General features: G+C 53.7%; 1 protein-coding gene across 9 annotated transcripts in view; it reads left to right on the top strand.

The window, feature by feature from the left end:
* The window catches only part of JARID2 (jumonji and AT-rich interaction domain containing 2), a 282,076-nt gene extending 259,122 nt beyond the window's left edge, over positions 1 to 22,954 (top strand). For 8 of the 9 annotated variants that reach the window (XM_074038828.1, XM_074038830.1, XM_074038831.1 and 5 more), the window contains 10 exons: positions 2,974 to 3,066; positions 5,594 to 5,712; positions 5,803 to 5,873; positions 7,106 to 7,220; positions 10,004 to 10,109; positions 10,919 to 11,101; positions 11,626 to 11,756; positions 14,176 to 14,359; positions 17,983 to 18,090; positions 20,976 to 22,954. In XM_074038828.1, coding sequence (XP_073894929.1) covers positions 2,974 to 3,066; positions 5,594 to 5,712; positions 5,803 to 5,873; positions 7,106 to 7,220; positions 10,004 to 10,109; positions 10,919 to 11,101; positions 11,626 to 11,756; positions 14,176 to 14,359; positions 17,983 to 18,090; positions 20,976 to 21,158 — 1,293 coding nt within the window. In that variant the 3' untranslated portion in view covers positions 21,159 to 22,954. The remainder of the gene's footprint in view (positions 1 to 2,973; positions 3,067 to 5,593; positions 5,713 to 5,802; positions 5,874 to 7,105; positions 7,221 to 10,003; positions 10,110 to 10,918; positions 11,102 to 11,625; positions 11,757 to 14,175; positions 14,360 to 17,982; positions 18,091 to 20,975) is intronic. The other variant, XM_074038833.1, reaches the window with a different exon arrangement.
* Positions 22,955 to 23,664: the final 710 nt, after the last annotated feature.

Below are 23,664 nucleotides of genomic sequence, written 5' to 3'. Positions count from 1 at the left end.
AATTTGTAATGAACAGAAATGCATTGGCTCATGGTTGTAGAGCCTGGGAAGTCCAATATCAAGGAACCTAGTGAGGGCCTTCTGGGTGCATTGATGGAACATTGATGCAAGGTGGGGCAGCAAGAGACCCGGTGAGGGAGGGGAAGTCCACTCCACGAAGACACCACGAGTCTCTTCCTGCCCTTCCAGGGCCTCGGGTTTCCTTTTCATTAACTGGCTTGCGTGTGCATGTTGCGTGCAGGGATATGCCAGGGATAAGTACCTGGGCTGCGTGCTTTGTTTCCCCTGCATCCCCAGTTCTGTCTCATCCTGGTACTTGACAGCTGCCCAAACCCAGCTGAACTTTTCACTGGCTGGACCCTCAGTGGACACTGCTCGCTTGTTTTCTCTGCCTCCTCATTTCCATCTGCTCACCTCACTGCCAGCCCAGCGTTGCCAGGTCCTCTCTGTGGAGGGCTATCCCTGATAAAGCCATCAAAATGAATCTCACCATTCACACGCTGTGGAGGGAAGAGTTGGGGATAAACCAGCAAACTGAAACGCGCAGCGTTTCCCCATCTCCGCCAGGTCTCACTGCAGCACAGTCATCCTGAGGAGACTCACCCCTCCAAGAAGCAAGGGAGGCAGAGTCCGTGGCTCTCCTCTTGGCAGCCCTCCCAGCTGGCCTGGCTCTGAAGCAAGGCTTGGGGCTTCCTCCCTTCTCCAGCCTGCCAGTGGGTAGCGGAGCACCTGGGGCCCAGCTGGCCGAGCCCAGCTAAGTTGCAGTCTCTGCTGAATTGCCTGGCACGTGCGTGTCCTCTGCGGTTCCAGCTCTGGATTCGCTGGGAGGGAAGTGTTCTCTGCTCCAGCCCTCATGATCCTGGTGGGGGCGTGTGGCTAGTGGGTTTCTGCTGCACTGGGAACTGGCTGTTGGTTATCGCTAAGCTCTGCCATACCCTCAGGTGCCCATGACTTCCTGACTGCAGGCTCTGGCCTGGCCTTGTAGTTGAGGCAATGCGGGCTTCTGATTCCATCACACATCTTAGAAATACAGAGGAAGAGTTGACTTGACCCCTGGCGTTGCTGCTTCACTTTAAGTCCAGGCCCTGCAGACCCGCCTCAGGCTGCATCTCAAATACTTGCACACTTCTCTGGAAAGAGATACTCAGTTTTTCTGACCTGAGACCCTGAGAGGGTTTGGGTCCCTTTTACCTGAGTGTCCTCTCCCATTGCCTAAGGCTGCCTGGTGGCGATGCGGCGTGGGGGTTGCAGGATGCAGCCTGCCAAGACACAACTGCCTTGTATTTGACTTCATAAATGTTCTTAAGAGAAAGTGTGACCCAGAGACTTTAAGCTCTGGGGAATTTTATTTGGTGTTTCCTGAATGTTTTACTGAGAAGCCTTTGTCAGGTAAAGCCACTCACTCCTGTGACTCTGAATAGCCAACTGGTGAAATGAGAAACTGTCAACGTTTTTACTTTTTACTGAGGAAGGCCAATTCTGTGAGCTTATGTTTGATCCGAAAAAGAGGTTTGGATTTTTAAAAACTCACCCTGTCAAGGATATTTCTAGATTTCATCACGGAAATGTACTGGAGCTCTGCGTGGTAGCCATGGCGACGCCCCCAGGCAGCCATGTGCCCACGGGGTGGGGACCCTGCTTGCGCAACTCTCTGTGGCACTGGTGTCCTGGCTGCTGACTTTTGTGTGCTGGTGTCATCCTCACCTTCGCTCATTGCACTCTGCCTTGGTGCAAAATTCAGTCCCTCCTTGTAGTTACCTTTTTTATGTTATAAGAAGCAAACCATTGGGAGCGGCTTAGAATTTGCATGGAAGTATGTTCCTGTAGTTAGAACCCCATCTAATTCCTTTGCTGTGGGAGAGAAAGGCACAAGCCAGTGTCTCCATACCGACTGCGACTGTGGACCTGACGGCACAAAGCACCTGCTGCTCCCTGTTCTGGCCCTGTCACTTCTACAGGAACGCTGCAGTGTCCAGTGCTCTGCGGGGAGGCCTTCCCTGACCACCCTCCCTCACTCCACATGACACCTGGCGACACCTCCCATCCCATATTTGTGTGGTTGAGGCCTGTGTGTTCCCCAGACTGAATGGAAGCTCCACGAGGCCCAGAGGTGTTGTGTGTTTTTCAGGCACTGCTTTGTCTCCAGCCCCTAGGATTTGGCCTAGTACACAGTAGGTGCTCAGGAGATACTTCTGGACTCAAGTAATACATTTTCCCGGTCAAGAAAGAAACCATAGCAAGGGTCTTAAGACGGCTTCCCTCTGAAAAACGCACCACATTTGGTGTGGTGGGTAAAAGAAGGTGCTGACTCCGGATTCCCAAACTGACACACTCAGCTATTTTATCAAAACAAGCAAATCATTCTGGATGTTATTGGGAACAGGGGCATCGAAGAAGAGGTGCGGAGGGGACAGCAGGTGGTTCTGTGGAAAGAAGGCGACCAGGTTGTAACTTCAGTGAAGGCTGCTGCCCTGGCAGGTGTTCATATGGCACGGACTCTCAGGGTGTAGATGTCACCCCAGTTTCTGTCTCTCCAGCTTCTCTCCTGTGGGATCCCTGGTCATGAGTTCCATCAGGTCACAGCTGCTGATAGCTTCCTCACTGGCCGGCAGCAGCCTTTGTCAGCTGAGGGATTCTGCCTCCAGCGCAAGCGGCTTTTTCTGCAGGGCCTTGGAGGGGCCTTCCATGTTTCCGCTCTGCGTCCACTCGGGGCCTCTGGGTGGCAGCCTCTGTTCCTGGCAGAACAATTTGGCCCTCATGAGGGTGATCCTTGGTGGAGTCTTCCCGCTCCTCTTAGCACTGTGGGTTCTTAGAGAATTTCTGCCTTCTCTGCCTGTCATTAACTCAGGATACAAGGTGACCCACAGCCGCAGGGACGCCAAGGGGCAGCGGCCCATGACAGGTGTGTGGCCTCATTCGCAGTAGGGCTCAGCTTTGCTTCTGAAGCTTTACTCTTTTTTTGTTTTGTTTCAGGGAAGGTCTGTTTCTCTAACAACTTTTTATCGAACAGCGAGGAATATCATGAGCATGTGTTTCAGCAAGGAGCCTGCACCAGCCGAAATCGAGGTGAGAGAAGCGGCCCCTCCCGTTGCCTCTCATGATGTGGGAACCACTCGGCGAGCTGGAGGACATCCTTGTCCTGCCCTGACCCCTGCAGCCCGGTGAACTGAAAGGACTCAGACGGGGCTGAGTTCATCCTCTGTGTTGAGCGTGCACCAGGGCAGCCAAATGTTTTAACTTAGGTTGATCTAAACTTGTTCACAAGCCAAAAACACTATAATGAAGGTGGGGAGTCGCTGAGTGCAGGGGGCGGGTTCTGGGCACGTCCCCTGCTCCCCGTCACCATCTCCTCCTACTTGCTCACCCAGCTGCTTCTCACCCCATCCTCTGTGTGTCTGTTATGCAAGAGAATGTTTGGAATCCCTTGAAACCACAGTTGTGCTTTTTCTTCCCTTCTATTTTTTATTTAATGGGATTGGCAGATTGCCATTTTTGTGCTTCTGCCAACTCTCTTCTTTGAGTTAGTATGAGGTTGGAAAGACAGTGAGCACTTCTGTGCCCAGACCAATTAGGGGGAGTTTTTGTGTGCGGCGCTGCAGGACAGAGACCGGATCTGTTTATTTACCTCCCCTCGGCCAGTGCCCAGCTGAGTCCGTGTGAACTTCCAGCTGCTGACGTCGGTGGGCTCTCAGCAGCGCTTGGTCGTGGAAAGGGAAAGAAACCAAACCCGGATTACTGGTTCAGGGCAGCTGCCGACCGGGGAAGAGGAGGTATTTGTTGACCACAGCCTCATCTTTTGGTGTGTGACAGGCTTTTGCTGCCTTTTTTTTTTTTTTTTCCTTTAATGCCACCTCTTTCAAATAAAATCCAGGGTCGGTTTGCCCCATGTATACATGCTGACCACTGGGGGTTCAGGTATCTTGTTTTGCCTAAGTTTTGGACATGTGACCTTCAAACCTGCTCAGACCAGGATGGCTGGTCACCCTCCCTGGGTGGTGCTTGCTGCCCCACCTCCTGAAAGCAATTGTCAGAGCTTAGGATGTCCAGCCCTGTGGCCTGACCCTGCTTTCCTAGTGTGAGGAGTTAGAGGTTTACCTTTAGCACCATCTTTATCTGTCTTAGGACTTAGGTCTCTACTTAGGTGCGGGAGCTGCCTACGCTGTGTACCTTGGGTGCGGCCACTGAACGTCACGCAGTGGCCTGACACCCGACCTGTGGCTGTGATTACTATGCTGCAGCCGCCACTGCCTCACCCATCACCAGCCACGATGTCAGCTGAACCCTGGTCTAGGACACGTGTGGCTGCCGCAGCTGCTTCCACAGCACGCGTTGTGTTTGTGGTAGAGATGTCAGGTGGAGGAAACTTGCTTTCTGGGGCTGAGCATTGGACCTGGGAAGAGGCCTTTGTTGCCAAACAACACGTGTCCTGTGGGCATCTCCCCAGAGGTGCAGAAGTTTATTACTCTCCGTAATGTGCATGAAAGCTTAGCTCATCTTACAGCCTCTTATTCAGGAATTAATTCCCTCTGAAAGTCTGGATTTTGCTCTAGCGGTTGTGTAAATATTTAAACACAAAGGAGAGATTCGCTGGAATTTAAACTTCAGGCCTGGATTGCCTAGTTTCTTGTGCTCTGTCTTCCAAAAAAGGCCAGTGGACAGCCCCTGGAGTTGGCCACCAGCTGGGAGGAGTCCCTTCCTTCCCTTCCCACATCTTTACGGACCCACCAGAAGCTGGTTGCCCTCAGTTTCAGCAAATGCATGGCAGGATTGGACACTCAGGGAGTCTGTTGAGGGAATCCAGTCGTTTAATGTGGAATTCGTTCTTGATTTGTGGAGGTCTGACTCCGCCAGGTGGACCCCCTCTTTGTGGAAGTCAACGCAGTGTTGAGGAAAGTGGTTTCGGCGTTGCTAGTAGCACTTCATTGAGCTTAACTGGACCCTATGATGTTGGGTGCTTGTAAGTTAGGCTTCTTCCCTAAATGTGGTTCCAGCTTTACCGAGGTTTGTGAGATGAGGAAAGAGGACTTAGTGCTTCTGGAGTGATCACTGAGAACAAAGTGGAAGGTGACTGCGCGGGGAAGCTTGTCTCAAGGGAGCCTGGGCACCGCTGCTTGCCTGCAGTCAAAGCATGTTCTGACCCATTCTTTGTCCCCATATTTGTTTAGATGGAACATAAGTCACTTTGGAAGCTTTTTGTAATTCGCAGTTACTGTGCTTAGCATAATGTCCTCCAGGTTCATCCATGTTGTAGCACGCGTGAGAACTGACGTCCTTTTACAAGGTCATGGTATGGAGTAGATTTTGTTCATCCATCTGCGGATGGGATACCGTGGTGGCTTCACCTTTTGGCTGTTGGGAATAACACTGCATAACATGGGTGAGACACTGCTTTCTGGCATTTGGAGGATATGCTTGGAGGTGACCTGTCATTGCTTTCTGCGTTAGTGTCCTGCTGGAGACACTCTGCAAAGAGAGCGTCTGTTCTGAGGGGCGTGTGCACCAGACATTCATGTCCCAGTTTTGTTGGGTTGAGCTGTGCTCTGTGGCTGCAGCACCTTAGGGGTGCTGACCAGCCGTTTCCTGTTCCCTGCAGCAAGAGTACTGGAGGCTAGTGGAAGAGAAGGACTGCCATGTGGCAGTGCACTGTGGCAAGGTGGACACCAACACTCATGGCAGTGGATTCCCAGTGGGAAAATCGGAGCCCTTTTCAAGGTAACCTGGGCTTCTCTTGTCCGTGTTCTTGGGGATGTGACTGCATCCTTCCCCGCCAGTCTGTAACGTCCCTCGTCTTCCCCTTTGCAGGCATGGATGGAACCTCACCGTCCTCCCCAATAACACAGGGTCCATCCTGCGTCACCTCGGTGCTGTGCCTGGTAAGCCTGACTGTGGCCACCTGCCTGTGGCAGCTGTGACCATGAGTCCTACTCACTGAGAATCAGGGCTGGGAAATCCCTTCTAAGCACTGCCAGGGAGGGATGGGGGTCTTCAGGCATACAGGACGTACATTGAAATTGATTTTTAGGCCGGGTGCGGTGGCTCAAGCCTGTAATCCCAGCACTTTGGGAGGCCGAGACGGGCGGATCACGAGGTCAGGAGATCGAGACCATCCTGGCTAACCCGGTGAAACCCCGTCTCTACTAAAAAATACAAAAAACTAGCCGGGCAAGGTGGCGGGCACCTGTAGTCCCAGCTACAGGGAGGCTGAGGCAGGAGAATGGCGTAAACCCGGGAGGCGGAGCTTGCAGTGAGCTGAGATCTGGCCACTGCACTCCAGCCTGGGCGACAGAGCGAGAGTCCGTCTCAACAAAAAAAAAAGAAAAAAAAGAAAGAAAAGAAAACAGATTTTTAGAAATGAAAGGAGTAGCATGATGGTTGGTGAAGTCAGTAGAAAAGGTGGAAAGGTGAACCACATGGCCGAGTCTAGAGCTGGGAGAAGCTTAGTGGCCAACTTTGAACTTTGAAATAGCTGCCTTCAAAGCCGAAGTCACAATTCCTAAAGGCTACTGCAGGCTGAAATCATAATTCTCAAGATGGTCAGTAGGCTCACAAGAGATGGATGGATGCTTTGCAAGCTTTAGGGAAAACCAGGGGGTCATGGAGGTTGTGGTCACTATGAATGTGAAGGCCCAGGCCTTGGGGAAGGCGGTTAGGAACCTGTCCAGGTCCTGGAACCTGACTCATTTCTGAGCTGAGCCAAGGAGCCCTGTGCCCTACTCACCCTGCTCGGAGGCCTCGCCAGCAAAGGGGCTTTCTTGCTTTCTGCCTCTGGCCCTGATGGGGGCTTTTGGGTTTGGTGCCTCTGGTCCTCAGCCTTGGGGCTTGGGGCTGCTGGTTCCTCGGCATTCCTCACCAGGTCAGGTTCCTGTGGCCGCCACCTCATGAGGCCAACGTGCTGCTACTGTTTTGAAACAGTGTTCATATTCTCCCACTTCTGTAAAGGAAGCAGGAAAGAGCAGGTACCTTCTGCTCACTGTCTTTTGTCTGACTTGGAGTCCCATTTCTTTTCCTTCTTGTTTTAGGAGAAGAGAGAGAATTTTACTTATTGTTCCTTTGAGACGTTGTTGCCTAGCTTTTAAAAACGCGCTTTTCACTCTTGCTGTTTTAGGAGTGACTATTCCCTGGCTAAATATTGGCATGGTCTTTTCTACCTCATGCTGGTCTCGAGACCAAAATCACCTTCCATACATTGACTACTTACACACTGGTGCTGACTGCATTTGGTAAGTACACGGCCGCGGGTGGGAGGGGAGGGACTGCAGAAAGTCATATTACCACATTAAGTGGGGCCTGCGGGTAACCTCTTGTCCAGGTGGTTCCACGTGCTTGAGAACTTGCTTCTCTGTGTTCAGGCCTGTCCTGCGTTCCCTGCCGAGGCCTTGGGCTGGGATCGCCTCCCTCTGTTGGAAGGTGCTGGAGAGTTGGGGTGCTGGAGAATGTTGTCACACTCTCTGATGATGTACAAAACTTTTCATATGCTTAGTGGCCATTTAAGTTCCCTTTTCTGAATTACCTGCTTAGGTCTGTTTTTGTTTGTTTGTTTTGTTTTGTTATGGATTAGTCACTTTTTCTTGTGGATTTCCAAGAGTTATTTTCACCTTAGGGTTAAGGAACAGTAGTAAAAGTGCCTCACAAAGTTAACCAGTAGTAGTGACTGTGTCATCAGCCCTCTATGAACTGAATATGAACCGTGGCATTTCATGATTGGTTGTTTTCAGCCTCTCTGTAGAGCCAGTGTTTCCTCATCTATCGGTGGCTCTGCAGGGAGTAGAGTTGACTTGGGAATCTCATTCCTTCCGTGTGGAGACGCACACGTTGTGTACCCCGCGAAGTCTGTTGCCTGGCGAGGTGTTTTGGGTCCCCACCTGTAATCCTGACTCTCACTGTACCCATCCCTGATCGAGGCTGGACTCTTGGGTGTCTTTGTTTACGGCGGCATATGGGAAATGACTAGAAATAATCAGATGTCTTGTCGTCTGATCGTTTACCGGCATGCCGTCCATGCCATGCTAACTGTGTTTATTGCCCTAATGGGGTGATTAAGCATTCTTTATTAAAATAAAGTCTTAGGACTCGTGTTCTCCCTCCGTGGAGCCAGCGTTGGCTGCAGCTGCCTGGTTTTGGCTTTTCTGGTGAGTGGTGCTGTCAACCTGAGGGAGCCCTCCCTTCCCACGTGGGTCTGCACCGTGGACGGTGAGCACGGCGTCCTGCAGGTCCACAGTGATGGGCCCGGGAAGCCCAGGCTATTGCCTGTGGAGTGGGGACTGACAGGAGCCTTGGGGCTGAGCCAGGCCCGGCCACAGCTGGGGAGGGGACAGCCAGGACAATCCCAAGAGGTGCCTTTGCCTCCGGAAGAAGTGTGGCCATTCCCTGTGGGGAGTTAACACTGGCTGTGGCTGTGCATGGCCTGCTGTTCCTGGGGTCGCCCCCAGACCGGTGACCTGAGGCCCGAGTTTCTTCCGTGTGGGTTTGCTTATGGCTTGACGTTGAGTCACAGATGGCAAAATGTGATGTCCTGTGTGGGCTTTTTGAAGACTTACCCCTGGAACCTCATTGAGGGAGAGAAAGAAAAGGCAGGGGTAGGATCAGAGGACATGATGGTGTGTAGTTGTTCTTAAAACATGTGATTTAGGTTGGAAACCCTGTATGTAAATTACCAATCAGTAACAGAATATGTTGGCATTGAAAATAACATGAGCATTTAAAAAAAATTCTTAAATGTGGCTGTTGCCTGCACTGAGCAACTGAACCCAGGATTTGGCCTCAGAGAGAAACGTTTTCGTCACAGACACTTAGGGGCCGCAGTCGCTGCCTGCTGTGCAAAGGTGGGCCCTGGACCGGGGGCGGGGGCTGTTGGGAGGGGCTGGCGGTGTTGCCCTGAGCTGCTGGCCCACGTCTTTGTTTTTAGTGGTGGCTGATGGCTTCACTGGTTTAGCATCCTGAAGATCTGTCCGGCCCCTCTCCACACTGATGTCCTCCTCTTGCCCGGGGAGGAGCCCCTCAGACAGCCTGAGACGCCCAGGAGCAGGGCAGCCATCCCTGCACCCCTGCCCTGCATGGGCCTCCCCTCACATGCCCGTCATTCATGCTGTGCGCCTGGCACCAGGGGCGTCACATGTTGTGAGTGGACGTGTGGCCCTGGTGGGCTCCTTGGGACACCGAGGATACGGGCAAAACCCCCTCCCCTCCCTGTGATTGCCGTGAGGAGGCCGCGTAGGTCACTTTCTACCTGTACCTCCCACCTTTTCTCACACTCGAGGACCCCTGCCAGCCTCACGCTTAGACCCTGGAGGGTCTGGGAGCCACCACTTCCCCAGGCCACCCTCTGACGCAGTCCTGTGTGCCCTGATCCTCCTGTGTGGGCTGGGTCCTGACACACAGAACTCCCTAGCGGGGAGCAGAGCTGGGGGCCGCTAGGTAACCCCGGAGCCCCACTTCGCCACAGTGTCTGCCAAGGAGTTGGCCTTGAGGTGGTGCATGTGCCTGAGCCTGGCTTTTTCCCAACTCTGTGCATTTGTAGAAGGCAGGGTTTACTGTCCTGGCTGGAGGGCCGAAGGAGCCACACATTCCTTGTCAGGACACTGTCATGTCCTGCTCCTGCGGCAGTCTCTGTTAACAGAAGAAGGGTGCAGTGCCGGAGCCTCCGAAGAGGCCCGTGGAGGCTGCAGTGTGTCTGGTTCTGGTTTATAGGGGTTTGTGAACATCTGTTTCTGGTTTGAAGGCTTTTTGGCTCACCAGGTGGGTCAGATCTGCGGAAAAGATGAGCACCTTGCATCGCGGTGCGCTGCGGTTTGGCTGTGTGCTAGGTGGACGTGGCGCTGCTGCCGTGGGAAATAGGAGCCAGTGGTGACCAGGCACCCGGCCAGGCCAGCGCCCTGTCCCTGCTGGCGTGGAGCAGAGCCTCTCCCGTGTGCTCGGGTCCCTGAGGGTGACGGGGGGCGGCCCAGTACATGCAGGAGGCCCTTGTCAAGTGTCTGCTTGTCTCTTGTGTCTCTCAATGACCCAGGTATTGCATTCCTGCTGAGGAGGAGAACAAGCTGGAAGACGTGGTCCACACCCTGCTGCAAGCCAATGGCACCCCAGGGCTGCAGATGCTGGAAAGCAACGTCATGGTGCGTCCACTCAGCCGCCGCCTCCAGCAGGAACTGTAGGACCTCCTAGGCACTTGAACATGGTTTCCCATGAACCTGCTTTTCAAAGGCAATGAGAACACAGCAAAACAAATCCCCAGGGTGCAAAGGGAAAGGTCCTCAGACACAAAAGCCAAACTGACCATCCATCAGATTGCACAGGGTGCTGGGGTTTTGCACGGCCTTTGCATCTGTTTTGGGGCTTGTTCATGTTGAGGGCTGCTGTGGACTCTGGGTTTTCTTGTGCCCGCTGCTCCTACCTTCTGGGCACATGAGAGGAATGAGCACAAAGGCTTCTTCACTTGTTTTCAGGAAGTCATGGGGCTGGTGAGCTCCTGGGAGGTGCTGCTTTGGGCTGTGTTCTGACCAGCTTCTCTGGCCTCTGCTGACCCTGCTGGTCCAGCCTGTCCATCTTAGAGAAGAGATGGACGGGGGACTCCTTTGTAAGCGCAGCCTGTGGGCCTGTGGCCTACTTGGCTCTGGAGATGAGCCCGGCAGCCTCCTGGTTGTGTAACCTTGTCCCGTTTCCACCCCATGGCATTGCCAGGTGGGGACAGAGGGGCCTGTGTGGTCATCATGTCCTCAGCTGTGCATGAACCTGTCATCACTCTGGGGCCAGTGCAATTTAGAACTTCTTCTTGTGTTATGAATGACATCTTTTTATTTTCCACATAAAGCAATCTTGTCTCCTTGAGAGCAGGCCTCTTAGGGTGCTCATGCCTCACCTGAAGGCTGCAGGTGTCCCGGCGCACAGGGAGGGGGTGTGCCTCAGCCTGGCCCTGTCTCCCCAGATCTCCCCGGAGGTGCTGTGCAAAGAGGGGATCAAGGTGCACAGGACCGTGCAGCAGAGTGGCCAGTTTGTCGTCTGCTTCCCGGGATCCTTTGTGTCCAAAGTGTGCTGTGGGTACAGCGTGTCTGAAACCGTGCACTTTGCTACCACCCAGTGGACAAGTATGGGCTTTGAGACCGCCAAGGTAAGCAGAGCCAGCCTCCTCCCGCTGGCTGCCCCCGCATCCGTGTGAGCGCCGTGCGTGATTGCACACAGAAGCAGCCCTGCGTGTGCGTGTCTATCTGTAGATAGTTCCTTTTGGAATATGTCTTTGAAATTCTTAGGAGGTGGTTGAAAGGTCTTCTAGGAGTGAAAAGTTAGGGATTTGTTTGTATCACAAAGAGTTTTGATCATACCGTTACTGACAGATCCCTCCAGTATTGGAAAACTACTGAAGATACTTAAGGTAATTGCTTAGAATGAATGGACAGAGAACCTCCACCCATCGTGAGGTGGTGGCAGCTGCCTCTGGGTAGTGGCGAAGTGCTGTGACTTCTCCTGGTATGTGGTGCCTTTCTCACAGGGAGGCAAAGTTTTGAAGAGTTTTTAATCCAAATGCAATTCAAGATTTAGAAATTCGGACAGCCGGCCTGCCCCTCCACCAAGAAGAACCTTGACAGCTGCCTAGTCATGAAAATCCACGCTAAAGGGATGTGACTCCTCTTTCAGGAAATGAAGCGTCGCCATATAGCTAAGCCATTCTCCATGGAGAAGTTACTCTACCAGATTGCACAAGCAGAAGCAAAGAAAGAAAACGGGCCCACTCTCAGTACCATCTCAGCCCTTCTGGACGAGCTCAGGTAACAGACTCGGGGTTCTGGGAGACCCCCAGGGCCCACGTCAGAGAGCTTGACCTGGCTGCCCTTCGGGGGCTTAGCCGGGTAGACGCCCGGGGTGAGCAGACAGCGCTGCCTGCCTGCAGCCGCAGAGCCCCTTGGCACTGCACGGCCCATGTGATGCTTTTCCAGATGGGCAGAGGCTCAGGGTGTGCTGGTTTTTATTTTAACATTTTTTTTTTTAAGAAAATAATTTCCCCTTGATGTTCGGACTCCGAACCTCCAGCACCAAGAGGTTCCTCCTCTTTGTGGGATTGACTGCAAGGGGGGCGCCCGACCCCTGACACGTACTTGCTGACCCACTGCGTCAGAGCCTGGCTCTGCACCAGTTAGGGGAAGGCGTGGATAGCTGCCCCCGGTCCTCCACCCTCCATTTTCTTGCCAACCCCTTTGTGTGTGTGTGCCGTGTGTCTGTGGTGTGCGTGTGTGGTGTGTGTGTGGTGTGTGTGTGTGTGTGCTGTGTGTCTGTGTGTGGTGTGGGGGGTGTGTGGGATGTGTGGGATGTGTGGTGTGCGTGTGTGGTGTGTGTGTGTGGGGTGTGTGTGGTGTGCGTATGTGTGGTGTGGGGGGTGTGTGTGGTGTGCGTATGTGTGGGGGGTGTGTGTGTGTGGTGTGTGTGTGGTTTGTGGGGGGTGTGTGGTGTGCGTCTGTGTGGTGTGTGTGTGTGGGGTGTGTGTGTGGGGGGTGTGTGTGTGGTGTGTGTGTGGTGTGTGTGTGGTGTGGGGGGTGTGTGGGGTGCGTATGTGGTGTGTGTGTGGGGGGGGTGTGTGTGGTGTGCGTATGTGTGTGGGGTGTGGTGTGTGCGTGTGTGGGGTGTGTGTGGTGTGCGTATGTGTGGTGTGTGGTGTGCGTATGTGTGGTGTGTGGTGTGCGTATGTGTGGTGTGTGTGTGTGGGGTGTGGGGGGGTGTGTGGGGTGTGCGTATGTGTGGTGGGTGTGTGGGGTGTGTGTAGGTGGTGTGTGTGGGGGGGTGTGTGGGGTGTGTGTGTGGGGGGTGTGCGTTATGTGTGGTGTGTGGGGTGTGTGGGGTGTGTGTGTGTGGGGTGTGCGTTATGTGTGGTGTGTGGGGTGTGTGTGGTGTGTGTGTAGGGGGTGCGTGTGTGTGTGGTGTGCGTATGGTGTGCGTATGTGTGGTGTGTGTGGTGTGTGTGTAGGGGGTGCGTGTGTGTGTGGGGTGTGTGTGTGGGGGGGTGTGTGTGGTGTGTGTGTGGGGTGTGGTGTGTGTGTGGGGGGGTGTGGGTGTGTGTGGTGTGTGTGTGGTGTCCGTATGTGTGGTGTGTGTGGTGTGTGTGTAGGTGCGTGTGTGTGGGGGGGGTGTGTGGGGTGTGTGTGTGGGGTGTGTGTGGTGGGGTGTGTGTGGGGGGTGTGGGGGTGTGGGGTGTGTGTGGTGTGTGTGTGGGGTGGGGGGTGTGTGTGTGGGGTGTGTGTGGGGAGGGGTGTGTGTGGGGAGGGGTGTGTGTGTGGGGTGTGTGTGGGGAGGGGTGTGTGTGTGGGGGGTGTGGGGTGTGTGTGGTGTGTGTGTGGGGTGGGGGGTGTGGGTGTGTGGGGTGTGTGTGTGGTGTCCGTATGTGTGGTGTGTGTGTAGGGGGTGCGTGTGTGTGTGGGGTGTGTGTGTGGGGTGTGTGTGGGGAGGGGTGTGTGTGTGGGGTGTGTGTGGGGGGTGTGGGGGGTGTGTGGTGTGTGTGTGGGGTGGGGGGTGTGGGTGTGTGGGGTGTGTGTGTGGGGTGGGGGGTGTGTGTGTGGGGTGGGGGGTGTGGGTGTGTGGGGTGTGTGTGTGGTGTCCATATGTGTGGTGTGTGTGTAGGGGGTGCGTGTGTGTGTGGGGTGTGTGTGGGGTGTGTGTGGGGTGTGTGTGTGTGGGGTGTGGGGTGTGTGGGGGTGTGTGTGTGGGGGGTGTGTGTGGGGGGGGGTGTGGGTGTGTATGTGTGTGGAGCAGGTCAGGGCGGACGCTGAGCAGAGTGGCGCCCGTGTAACCCTCTTCTCTCTTCCCTACCGTGTAGTTCTCGGTGCCTCTCCCATCCTGGAGCAAGGCTCTGGGTTGTGTTGTGAGCACATGAATTTTGAACTTTTGGTGATAGTATCTTGACTCTCTCCTGGGCTTGGGACACAGGGAGAAGCCCTTACTAGGTGGCCGTGGTTTTGCAGGCGTTGTGACGCCTGCATTACTAAGTCTGGCCACAGAGTAGCCTCATCAGCCAGGGCTGCTACTGATCTGTGGACTAAGGCACCCGGGGAGGTGAGCTGGGCTCTGAACCCTGAGCAGGCCTCACTTCTGACAGGAGGGTGTGTCTGGAGGGAGGCCGGTGTGGGAAGTGCATGTCCTGCTGCTGGTGAGCATGGCTGGCTGTCACTAAAGGCGTGGGCCGTCCCCCGTGTCTGGCAGGGATACAGAGCTGCGGCAGCGCAGGCAGCTGTTCGAGGCTGGCCTCCACTCCTCCGCGCGCTACGGCAGCCATGATGGCAGCAGCACGGTGGCGGACGGGAAGAAAAAGCCTCGAAAGTGGCTGCAGTTGGAGACGTCGGAGAGGAGGTGTCAGATCTGCCAGCACCTGTGCTATCTGTCTATGGTGAGCCCACCTGGCACGGCCGGCGCCCTTGTGTGCAGTGCTTCCCCTGAGAGCTCCAGGGTTGCCCCCAGAAGAGGGAGGGTGCTCTCTGCACAGGAGACCTGCTGTGCTCCCATCTCTGGAGCTGGCTGTGGGACCTCAGCAGAGCTTCTGACCTCTGGAGGCGGCTGCCTCACCCGCAGTGACCAGGCCACACAGAGGCTGTCCCTCTACTCTGCCCACACGTGGCCCTCTCTCGGTCCCGCGGTGCCTCCTTCCTCCTTGCGGAGCAGGTGGCCTCCCTCCCCCCCCTACTTTGTCACCCCAGCCCCCACGCACTCTGCTCTTCATACTTTTTGAGACGGTCGGGGCGGGTTTCCCACAGTGCTGGGCAGCGTCTGCCACCCCCCGCCCAGTGACCTGTGCTTGGTAGACTTGGGCCCATGGCCTGTGCCCTTTGGCTCTGTTCTTGGCTTCCTGGTTCTGCTCAGGTACATGATCTGCCTCAGCCCCCAAGGACTTGGGAATCTGTCCTTGTTGAAAGCTGATGCTCCCCCTGTCCCATCTGGGATCAGAGCTGCTTTTCTGGCACAGCCACTCCAGGCTACAGCAGACTGCATTCCTCTCGCCTTCTCGACTGTACCCTGCCGGCCTCCTTGTGACCACCTGCCTTCCCCAGCTTTGGGCTTAATAACAAACACTGCCTCCTCCCCTGCTTGCCCTGTCCTAGACCAGAGGTGGGCTCAGAAAAGCCCTTCCATGGCAACTGGACGGCTGTGGCCCTCACCATGCTTCTTCCAGTCCTCCCTTGACCTCTCAGCAGGCAGCTGTCCTGACACACTCTGGGCAGGGATGCCTGGCTGGCACTGCAGATGGCTCCACGCCACTACACACCTTAGCCTGGAACAGAGAGCATGCCCGACAGGCCTGACCTGCCTCCCTGGGCCTCTTCCCTTTCCACAGTGCCTCCCTCCTCCAGTGCAGAGGCCTAGCTAGGAGGCGCCCGCTCCATACGCCGTGGTGCCTGTGTCCCACAGGTGTCCCCTCCAGCTGCACGTTCCCCGAGGGGCCAGTGCCTCTGCGTCCCTCTGCTTGTCCACGGTGGGCCAGGACTGAGACCTGGGTCGACTCTCCTCGGCCTCCCAGTGTGACTGGGTCATGCCGCCTCACCCCAAGTCCTGGCGTGCCCTGTAGAAGAGGGAGGACACGGCCTCTCCCGGACGAGTCAGATCGGGGCTTTGTACCATTTGAAAGAGCTGAAAACTCTGTGTGTCCTCGTCTCCTCCTTACCTAAGGACACAACTCACGGTGTATCCGATAGGCCCCTTCATGGCCTCATTCGAGCCGATTTACCTCTTTAGAGGCTCCACCTCCTCCTGCAGTCACAGCTGAGGTCCTGGAGGTTCACGCTGGCATTTCATGGGGGACAAATGCAGTCCGTGACCACCCTGCCTCCCATCCTGTAGGTTTCCTTCTATCTAGTTTTTCCCCCAGACTTCTCAAAATGTATTACCTAGAGCCATTCTGTTCTTAAAATGATAAGCATTTTCTCAGATCTTCAAAGTACCTTATGAACATCACTGATAAAAGCTGCATAGCTTGGTGTGCTCTTTCTTTTCTTTTTTCCTTCTTTTTTTTTTTTGAGACAGTCTCGCTCTGTTGCCCAGGCTGGAGTGCAGTGGTGTGATCCTGTCTCACTGGAGCCTCAGCCTCCGGAGTAGCTGGGATAGCAGGTGTACCACCACGCCCGGCTAACTTTTAGTTTTGGTAGAGGTGGGGTTCTGCTATGTTACCCATAGGCTGCCTACTTCAGCCTCCCAGAGCCCTGGGATTACAGGCATGGGTCACTGTGCCCAGCTGTCCATCCTCTTGCTGGAACACTCTATTCATTGTCCATGTGTGTGAGGGCTGTATGGTGGTTACTCCTGGGGGTGAAGCTGGTCTGTCCATGTGAGGTGGCACCAGGTGGCTTCATTTTCAAGCCATCCTTCAGAAACTGCAGAGTTGTCACGTGGCATTTCCTGTCAGCCTGAAAGTTATTTTCAAAAGAATATATTGTGAGGCCGGCCATGGTAGGCTAATCCCAGTGCTCTGGGAGGCAAAGATGGGCAGATCACTCAAGGCCTGGAGTGCGAGACCAGCTTGGGTAACATAGTGAGACTCAATTTCTACAAAAAATTAACTGGGTGTGGTGGTGGGGGTATCACTTGAGCCCAGAAGTTCAAGGCTACAGTGAGCCTTTGCAGGCTGGGTGACAGAGTGACAACCTGTCTCTTTAATTTAAAAAAAAAAAAGGCCAGGCACAGTGGCTTACACTTGTAATCCCAGCACTTTGGGAGGCCGAGGCGGGCCAGTCACAGCCTGGCCAACATGGTGAAACCCCGTCTCTACTAAAAATACAAAAAAATTAGCCGGGTGTGATGGCACGCACCTGTAGTCCCAGCTCCTCTGGAGGCAGTGGTTGCAGTGAGCCAAGATCGCGCTATTGCGCTCCAGCCCAGGTGACAGTGTGAGACTTCATCTTAAAAAAAAAAAAATATATATATATATATATATATAAAAATCCATGGGCAAAAATTGGGGTCTGACTTGTGTTGACAATTTGCATTGCTTGGATTACTAATACATTTGTAAATTTTAATTAGATGTGTTTCCTATTCTTCCTGTCCTTGGCCCCAAGTGTCTCTCTAAGGTCTTGTGTCAGTAGGTGGCATTCCCACACTCCTACAACATGTTCTCTGTTTCTCGCTTAGAAACACTGCAGACGAAAACAAGTCCTTCCCCTCAAGCTTTCTGAGAAAGGCCTGTGACCCTTCTGCCTCTTGAGTATTGAGACTGAATTTTTCCTTATTTTCAAACTCAGAATTAGAATAGTACTTGGAGTCAGCGTGAAGTATGGGAGCCCTCCCACAGAAGCCAGGTGGACAGGCCCGCAGTGAGGGTCTCTGTCCCAGCAGTCTCCTGTGGCCTTAGGCAGCAAGGCATCCACAGCTGGCGGACAGCCCGCCCAGGGAGGCCGGGGCTGGTGGGTGAGCTGGTCCGCACTGCAGAGGCCAGGAATCTGTGATGTTGAGGGTGTCGGGGGAGTTTGCATGGGGTCATTGGATGCCCCTTGCTCTGTTGACTGAGCCGCTCGTGGACCACCATGAGAACCAGTTTTGCTGCTGGAAAGTCCAGGGCGTGTTTCCTGCGTGGCTGCCCGAGTTGGAGTCCTCCATGTTCCACATCTATGCCAGCACTAGGGTGGTTTCGAACCCAGGGTCTCAGCAGCCCTCAGAACTCAAGAGATTAGAAAATGTACCCCTCACTGTCTTTACCAGCCTGGTGGTGACTGAACCTCTCCCAGGAAACTCCAGCAGAAATCTGGAGGGGACATGAGGGCCACCCCAGGTCTCACTCAGAGGTCGTCCGCTCCTCACTTTCCTAGTTGAAGACCATGTTTCAGGTGGTTTGTCGGTTTTCGTTTGAGTCCATCTCCAGTGTTTCCAGGCCTCAAAGCCCTTGGCCCGGGTGGTGGGTGCCAGGGCTGCTCTGGCTGGGGCCGTGGGTGTGAGGGCTGCCTGGCTGGGCATGCGCCCACTTTACCCTCCCAGGGTGCTGTGGAGTTGTGTTCTGACCTCCGGGTGTCCTGCTCTTGCTTGCAGGTGGTACAAGAGAACGAAAACGTCGTGTTCTGTCTGGAGTGTGCTCTGCGCCATGTGGAGAAACAGAAGTCCTGCCGAGGGCTGAAGTTGATGTACCGCTACGATGAGGTCAGTCCCTGCCCGCGGGGTAGGGTGGGGTGGCAGCGTGGCGCCTTCCCTGGTCCTGGCTGGATGTAGGCCCTCCGGCCTGGCAGTTCTGTGCCTGGTGGGCAGCCAGGGCTCTGCAGGCCTGAGGTGTCCTGTTCTTAAGCCCTAAACCCACTCAGGCCCCACATTAGGATCCCGAGGGGAGCAGGGCTCCTGCATGGGCCCGGAGTGCCGTGCATTTGGATTTCAGAGATGGGCTCTCACCAGGGCTGAGGCTCTTCTTGCAGCCTCACTGACTTTCCCAGGGGCTGCACCACTGTGGTTTAGAGCCAGACCCTTTTTTGTGGTGACCTGTCCCAGGCACAGTGGGACGGTTGGCAGTGGACTCGCCAATCTCCACTCACTCGACGCCAGCCCCTCCAGGCTGAGAGAGCTGGAAGTGTCTGCAGACACTGGGGCAGGATGGGAAGTCCCAGTGCCATCCTGCAGGCGCCAGCTCTTCTGGAGGGAGAGGTCGTAACAGTGCACAGCCTGTGCAGCTGGGGGCTGCCCTGAGTGGCGGAACTGGCAGCAGTGCCTCTCCCCTGCTCTGCCCCACGTGTGCTTCCCCTGCTCTGCCCGCCTTCCCTGCGTGTGCTTCCCACGGACTCTGATGAGGCTGGTTACGAGGACGGTCACCACACTGTGGTCATTGCACAGTTGAGGCCACTGAGTGGGGCGGGTGCTGCGGGTCTGACTGTGCGGGGCCTGGTGCGTCTGGGGGCCCAAGCGGTGGGGCCAAGTGGTGGGTCTCACTCAATAAGCCTTGAGCTAAACGATTGGAGAGCTGGAAGAAGAACTCTTTGCATCTGTTTTGTTTCAAAGAGCATGCTGGGTGAAGGCAGTAAGCACCTGCTGTCCCTCCTCCACCTCAACAGCAAACGTCCAGGCACAGTCACAAACAACGAAGCCTTCGCGGCCGAGATGAGTGTGGCTCTGGCACCTTGTGCAGTGCAGGTGCTGGCACAGGAAGGCTTCCTCTGGCTGCCTGGAAAGTGCTCTGTGGATCGTGCGTTGCGCCCCTCACCAGCAGCCTGTTTCTGCAGCTGCATGTCTGACGTGACCAGATCCTGGGAAAAGAATGGCATGCAGGGGCTAAGACCTAATGGTTGGTTTTGATGAATTAGGAGGAGCAAAGGTATTTAGAAACTGCATACTCTGCAGCGGCTGATGTAGTTCAGTAAGCAAGTCTGTGCCTCTGTCCCCTGTTGAGCTGTGCATTGTGTTTTGTTTTAGAGACGGAGTCTCACTCTGTTGCCCAGACTGGAGTGCAGTGGCATGATCTCGGCTCACTGCAACCTCTGCCTCCTGGGTTCAAGTGATTCTCCTGCCTCAGCTAGGATTACAGGCATGTGCCACCATGCACCCGGCTAATTTTTCTTTTTAGTAGAGACAGGGTTTTACCATGTTGGTCAGGCTGGTCTCAAACTCCTGACCTCAGGTGATCTGCTCGCTTCGGCCTCCCAAAGTGCTGGGATTACAGGCGTGAGCCACCACATCTGACCCATTCTTTTAAATAGGAAATTTCTAGCTTGTAAACAGAGACCATTGCAAAATCTTGTTCTCAACCTCCCAGTGTGCCCAGCACACAAATCACCCATGGCTGTGCCTGCTGACCTGGGACAGTCTGCTTTAAACACCTACCTTTTGGGGGGTAGGGGACACACCTAGATTGCAAATCCCTGAATTCATGGCTTGGGTTCTCATGGATGGTGAAGCTCTCTGGGGAGTTTGGAGCCATGTGTGCCTCCGGCCCTTGCAAGCTGGCTGAGCAGGGTCCAGTGAGCAGGGTGCTGGGCTGCCTGCTACCAAGCCTGGCGTGAGGGCACTGGTCTGGGGCAGGTGCTGTCCGCCTGTTGAGCTGCATGTGGGGAGGGAACAGTGCCCTCCTGTAACCGCACGCGGCCGGCTCCTCCTCACTCGTCCTTATGGTAAGGTAGCTGTAGTCCCCTAAATGGGTGTTATGGCAGCTCAGCCACTTACTCCTTATCAGTGTTCATCATCAGTGCCTCAGGCCGCCATGACTATGGTGTTATTACAGATCCGTGCGCACCCCCCTTCCAAGGGCGCCTTTAACTTGTGATGGGAGCCAGCTGTCACTCCTTACCCTTATCTTGGGGTCTTTCCAGAGGGCTAGAGATCAGGCCCTCAGATGTTTCATTCCATGGCTGGCTTCCTCGCCTGCCGGACTCAGCGTGGTTCCCAGCCACCCCTGGCCCAGAGAGATGCTTGTGAGATGCACGTTTGCTACTCCTCCCCATGTTCTTTTTAAAAATGAGATGATTATAGGATGTACTGTGTGAAAGTTACACACGCAGTTTTGGTGCCGACAGATAAATGATTCTCTTGGGTGAATTACAAGGATATCTATAGGTGACAAGTGTTTGCATTTATTTGCATGACCAGGTTCAGTGACTGGTAGCTAAAGTGAGTCAAGTAGCTTGGGTATTTGTGTCACCATCCAGGACGTAACAAAGCCCCCAGGTCTCTCTGCTGCGTGCTCCGTGGTGGAGGCAGTGCTTGGGCTCCCCCTGCCAGCCCTGCCCTTATGAGCAGGCAAACCATGGTGGACCAGGGTATTGATGAGGATGAAAGGGCCGTGCCTGCTCTGTGGCGTCAGGAGGAGCTGGGAAAGGGAGACTCACTGCGTCTGAGCCTCTTGGGGACATTGTAAACACTGTTGGTTGGTGTGAAGGGGACGGCTACGCCGCTGCCCTCTGCCCTAAACCTGCCCCTGCGTGGCTGTCAGGGTCAGAGCTCTTGTTAATGCGGTATGCTAATTGTTAATACGGTATGCTAATTGTTAATACGGTATGTTAATTGTTAATATGGTATGCTAATTGTGCCTTCCTTTCACCCCCAAACAGGAACAGATTATCAGTCTGGTCAATCAGATCTGCGGCAAAGTGTCTGGTAAAAACGGCAGCATTGAGAACTGTCTCAGTAAACCCACACCAAAAAGAGGTCCCCGCAAGAGAGCGACAGTGGACGTGCCCCCCTCCCGGCTGTCAGCCTCCGGTTCATCCAAAAGTGCTTCGAGCTCATCATGAAGATGCCAACGCCCGTGGTCGATTTATATATATTTTTTTGTAATTATTATATTCTAGTTTGGAGTACTTGCTGTAGGATTGAAGCTGTCTTTGCACTAGCTCTAAAGAAGATTTTCTTCTGGTTTTAGAGAACTAATTTTGTTTTAGCATTAAACTGTTGAACTTTTTTTTGTACTTAGAAAACCTAGATACTGCAGTCAGATTTTGGAAACTGCCGTATAGTCACTGTTTTAAAAACCCTGCAGGGGCTGTATTAATTTGTATTGCCCCATGGCTGACAAAAGCCTTTTTTTGTTGTTGTTTTGATTTTTTTTTTTTTTTTTTTTGTAACTGTTGGGGAAAAAAAGGCTTTTTAACCCATTTTTGAAGAGGGTGAAGTTTGGAGAACAAATTTAAAAACCATCAGTCACGTGAGCAGATTTTTTAGAAGGGATAGGAGACGCGCGCGCGCGCACACACACACACACACACACAAAACTTGAAATGGCTTTGCTTTGGCTGTCGTCTTCTGCCGTGTGCCAGATGAGCTTGTGATCTGGGAAGCCGGGGCACCCCCGTTTTGTTTCTCTGGGCGGTTGTGGCAGCTGAAGGCGGACGTTGTTTCCTAACCATAGGCGGAACGAGGAGACGGGAGCGAGTGGGCTCTCCACCAGCACATCACTATGCATCTGTTCAAGGAAAGAAGAAAAGCGAGCGAGGAAGACGGAAAAGACTGCCTGCCTCGGAGGGGTCACATGAGGGAGACCTGTGCCTGATTTCATTAGGAAATCCATTCTGTTATTTTTTGGTGCTGTTGGCTACTTTATCAAAAAACCCTTCAATAGCATCCTTAAGATTTAAAAAAAAAAGAAAAAAAAAAAAACCGGAAAAAAGTGATGGAAGCCGTAAGTGCTTCTTTGTCATCGACGTGCAATCTTTCTAACATTCCATCTCCATCTCACCGCTTCTTGTTTGACACCTTCACAAGTCAGCATTAATCTTTCTTTTAAAATTTGTTTCGTTTATGATCACATAGAGAGCCACTAGGAGGCCTGCAGTTATTTTTGAATGTGAAAATGCATTTGCGTTCATCTTCTCTATTTTTTCTCTTCATGTTGTAACAAAAAGGAAAAAAGAAAAAAAAAATCCCATCCCTTTTGTACATATGCCTGTAAATTGTTTTAAATACTTGAGCCTTTTTCTCGGTGGGGGGTGGGGAGGGGGGTGAGAAGACAAGATGAAGAAAAGCCTTACATTTCAGTTTCTTCATCGGTTGGATTGGATGCTTACAGGGTTTTTCTTGTAACATTTATAAGTGCTGCTTACATCACTGAACAACAACAAAAAAATAATAATGGAGTAGCTGTTGCCCTTCTCCGGTTGTGTGTACAGTATGTGTGGAATAAAAAAGGGAAACTGTTTTCACAAGCTGTTCTTTGTTTCATAATTGGATTCATCAATCCCGTAGCTACCCATATTGCACTGAGCTTGCCAGTGGTGACTGCCAGGAACGTCCTATGATCCACTTTGTTGGTTGTTGTTGCAGAAGACTGAACTGTTTTGGAATATTTAACAATTACAGAAACAGAGTCAAGTGTTTTCCAATGTGGTTGTCCGGTTTCTATGGCCTTGCTGTGTACTTTCCCTCTTTTTGACAGTAAACTTCTGCCTATGGCTTACAGTTTGACATTTAATTTATTAGCGCTGCTCTGCACCCCTCCCTTGGGAGGGAGACTTCATGTGGTTTATTGCGAGTTTTTTGTTTACTTTTCAGGTTTGTACTACAAGGTTTAATAATAAAAACAAAGTTTTTTGGACATTTGTCTGTCTTGTGGAAGATGACTGAATGGAATGAGCTCTTTCTTTTCTCATCCACGGGCAGGGGGTAGAGAATCGCCCGTAGCCAGGGAGCAGAGCCACCCCCACGCGGCAGTCCTGCTCCCACAGCTCCCACCTGCCGCTGGGTCCCCTTCAGCATAACCTAATGGTTTCCACGTGGCCCGGCAGGCTGGGCCAGAGCTGCTCGTGGGCTGCGGCTGTCCCCCTCATTTCCCATCGAGCCGTGCCCCCTGAGCTTTCAGGATGAGCGGACACTGGGTGCATTCCGGGTGGTATGGCTGCAGACAGCCCCCCTCATCTCAGCGGGGAACTCGCTCGCCCGCTCGTTGGGCTGGAGGAGTGATGGCAGGAACATATCTCCAGGGGACCAGTTTCTTTTCATAAAGAAGAGAGGATTGCTTTGGGCTTGTTTCTGTTCTTTTGGGCCCAGGCGTATGAAAGTAGGGGTTGGACCGGTTGGCCATTGGACTGGTAATTCTGTAATGATCAAAGGAAAACCCCAAGCTTTGCCAGAGTGGTTTGGCTACAGTCAGCTCTTCTCCAGGGAGTGGCCTTTTCCACCTGTGAAATGGCAGGTCATTCCCTGCCTCATGCAGAACCGAGCCCTGTGGAGCCTCCCCTGCCTGGCCCAGACCTGCCCACATGCAACCTCCTGGGGCAGCCCCCAGTGACCTGCGCGTCCCTTCAC

Source organism: Macaca fascicularis, chromosome 4 (genome assembly GCF_037993035.2).
Source record: "Macaca fascicularis isolate 582-1 chromosome 4, T2T-MFA8v1.1".
Lineage (NCBI taxonomy): Eukaryota > Metazoa > Chordata > Mammalia > Primates > Cercopithecidae > Macaca > Macaca fascicularis.
Note: the sequence above shows the minus strand (reverse complement) of the source record. Positions and strands in the feature narration are given on the sequence as shown.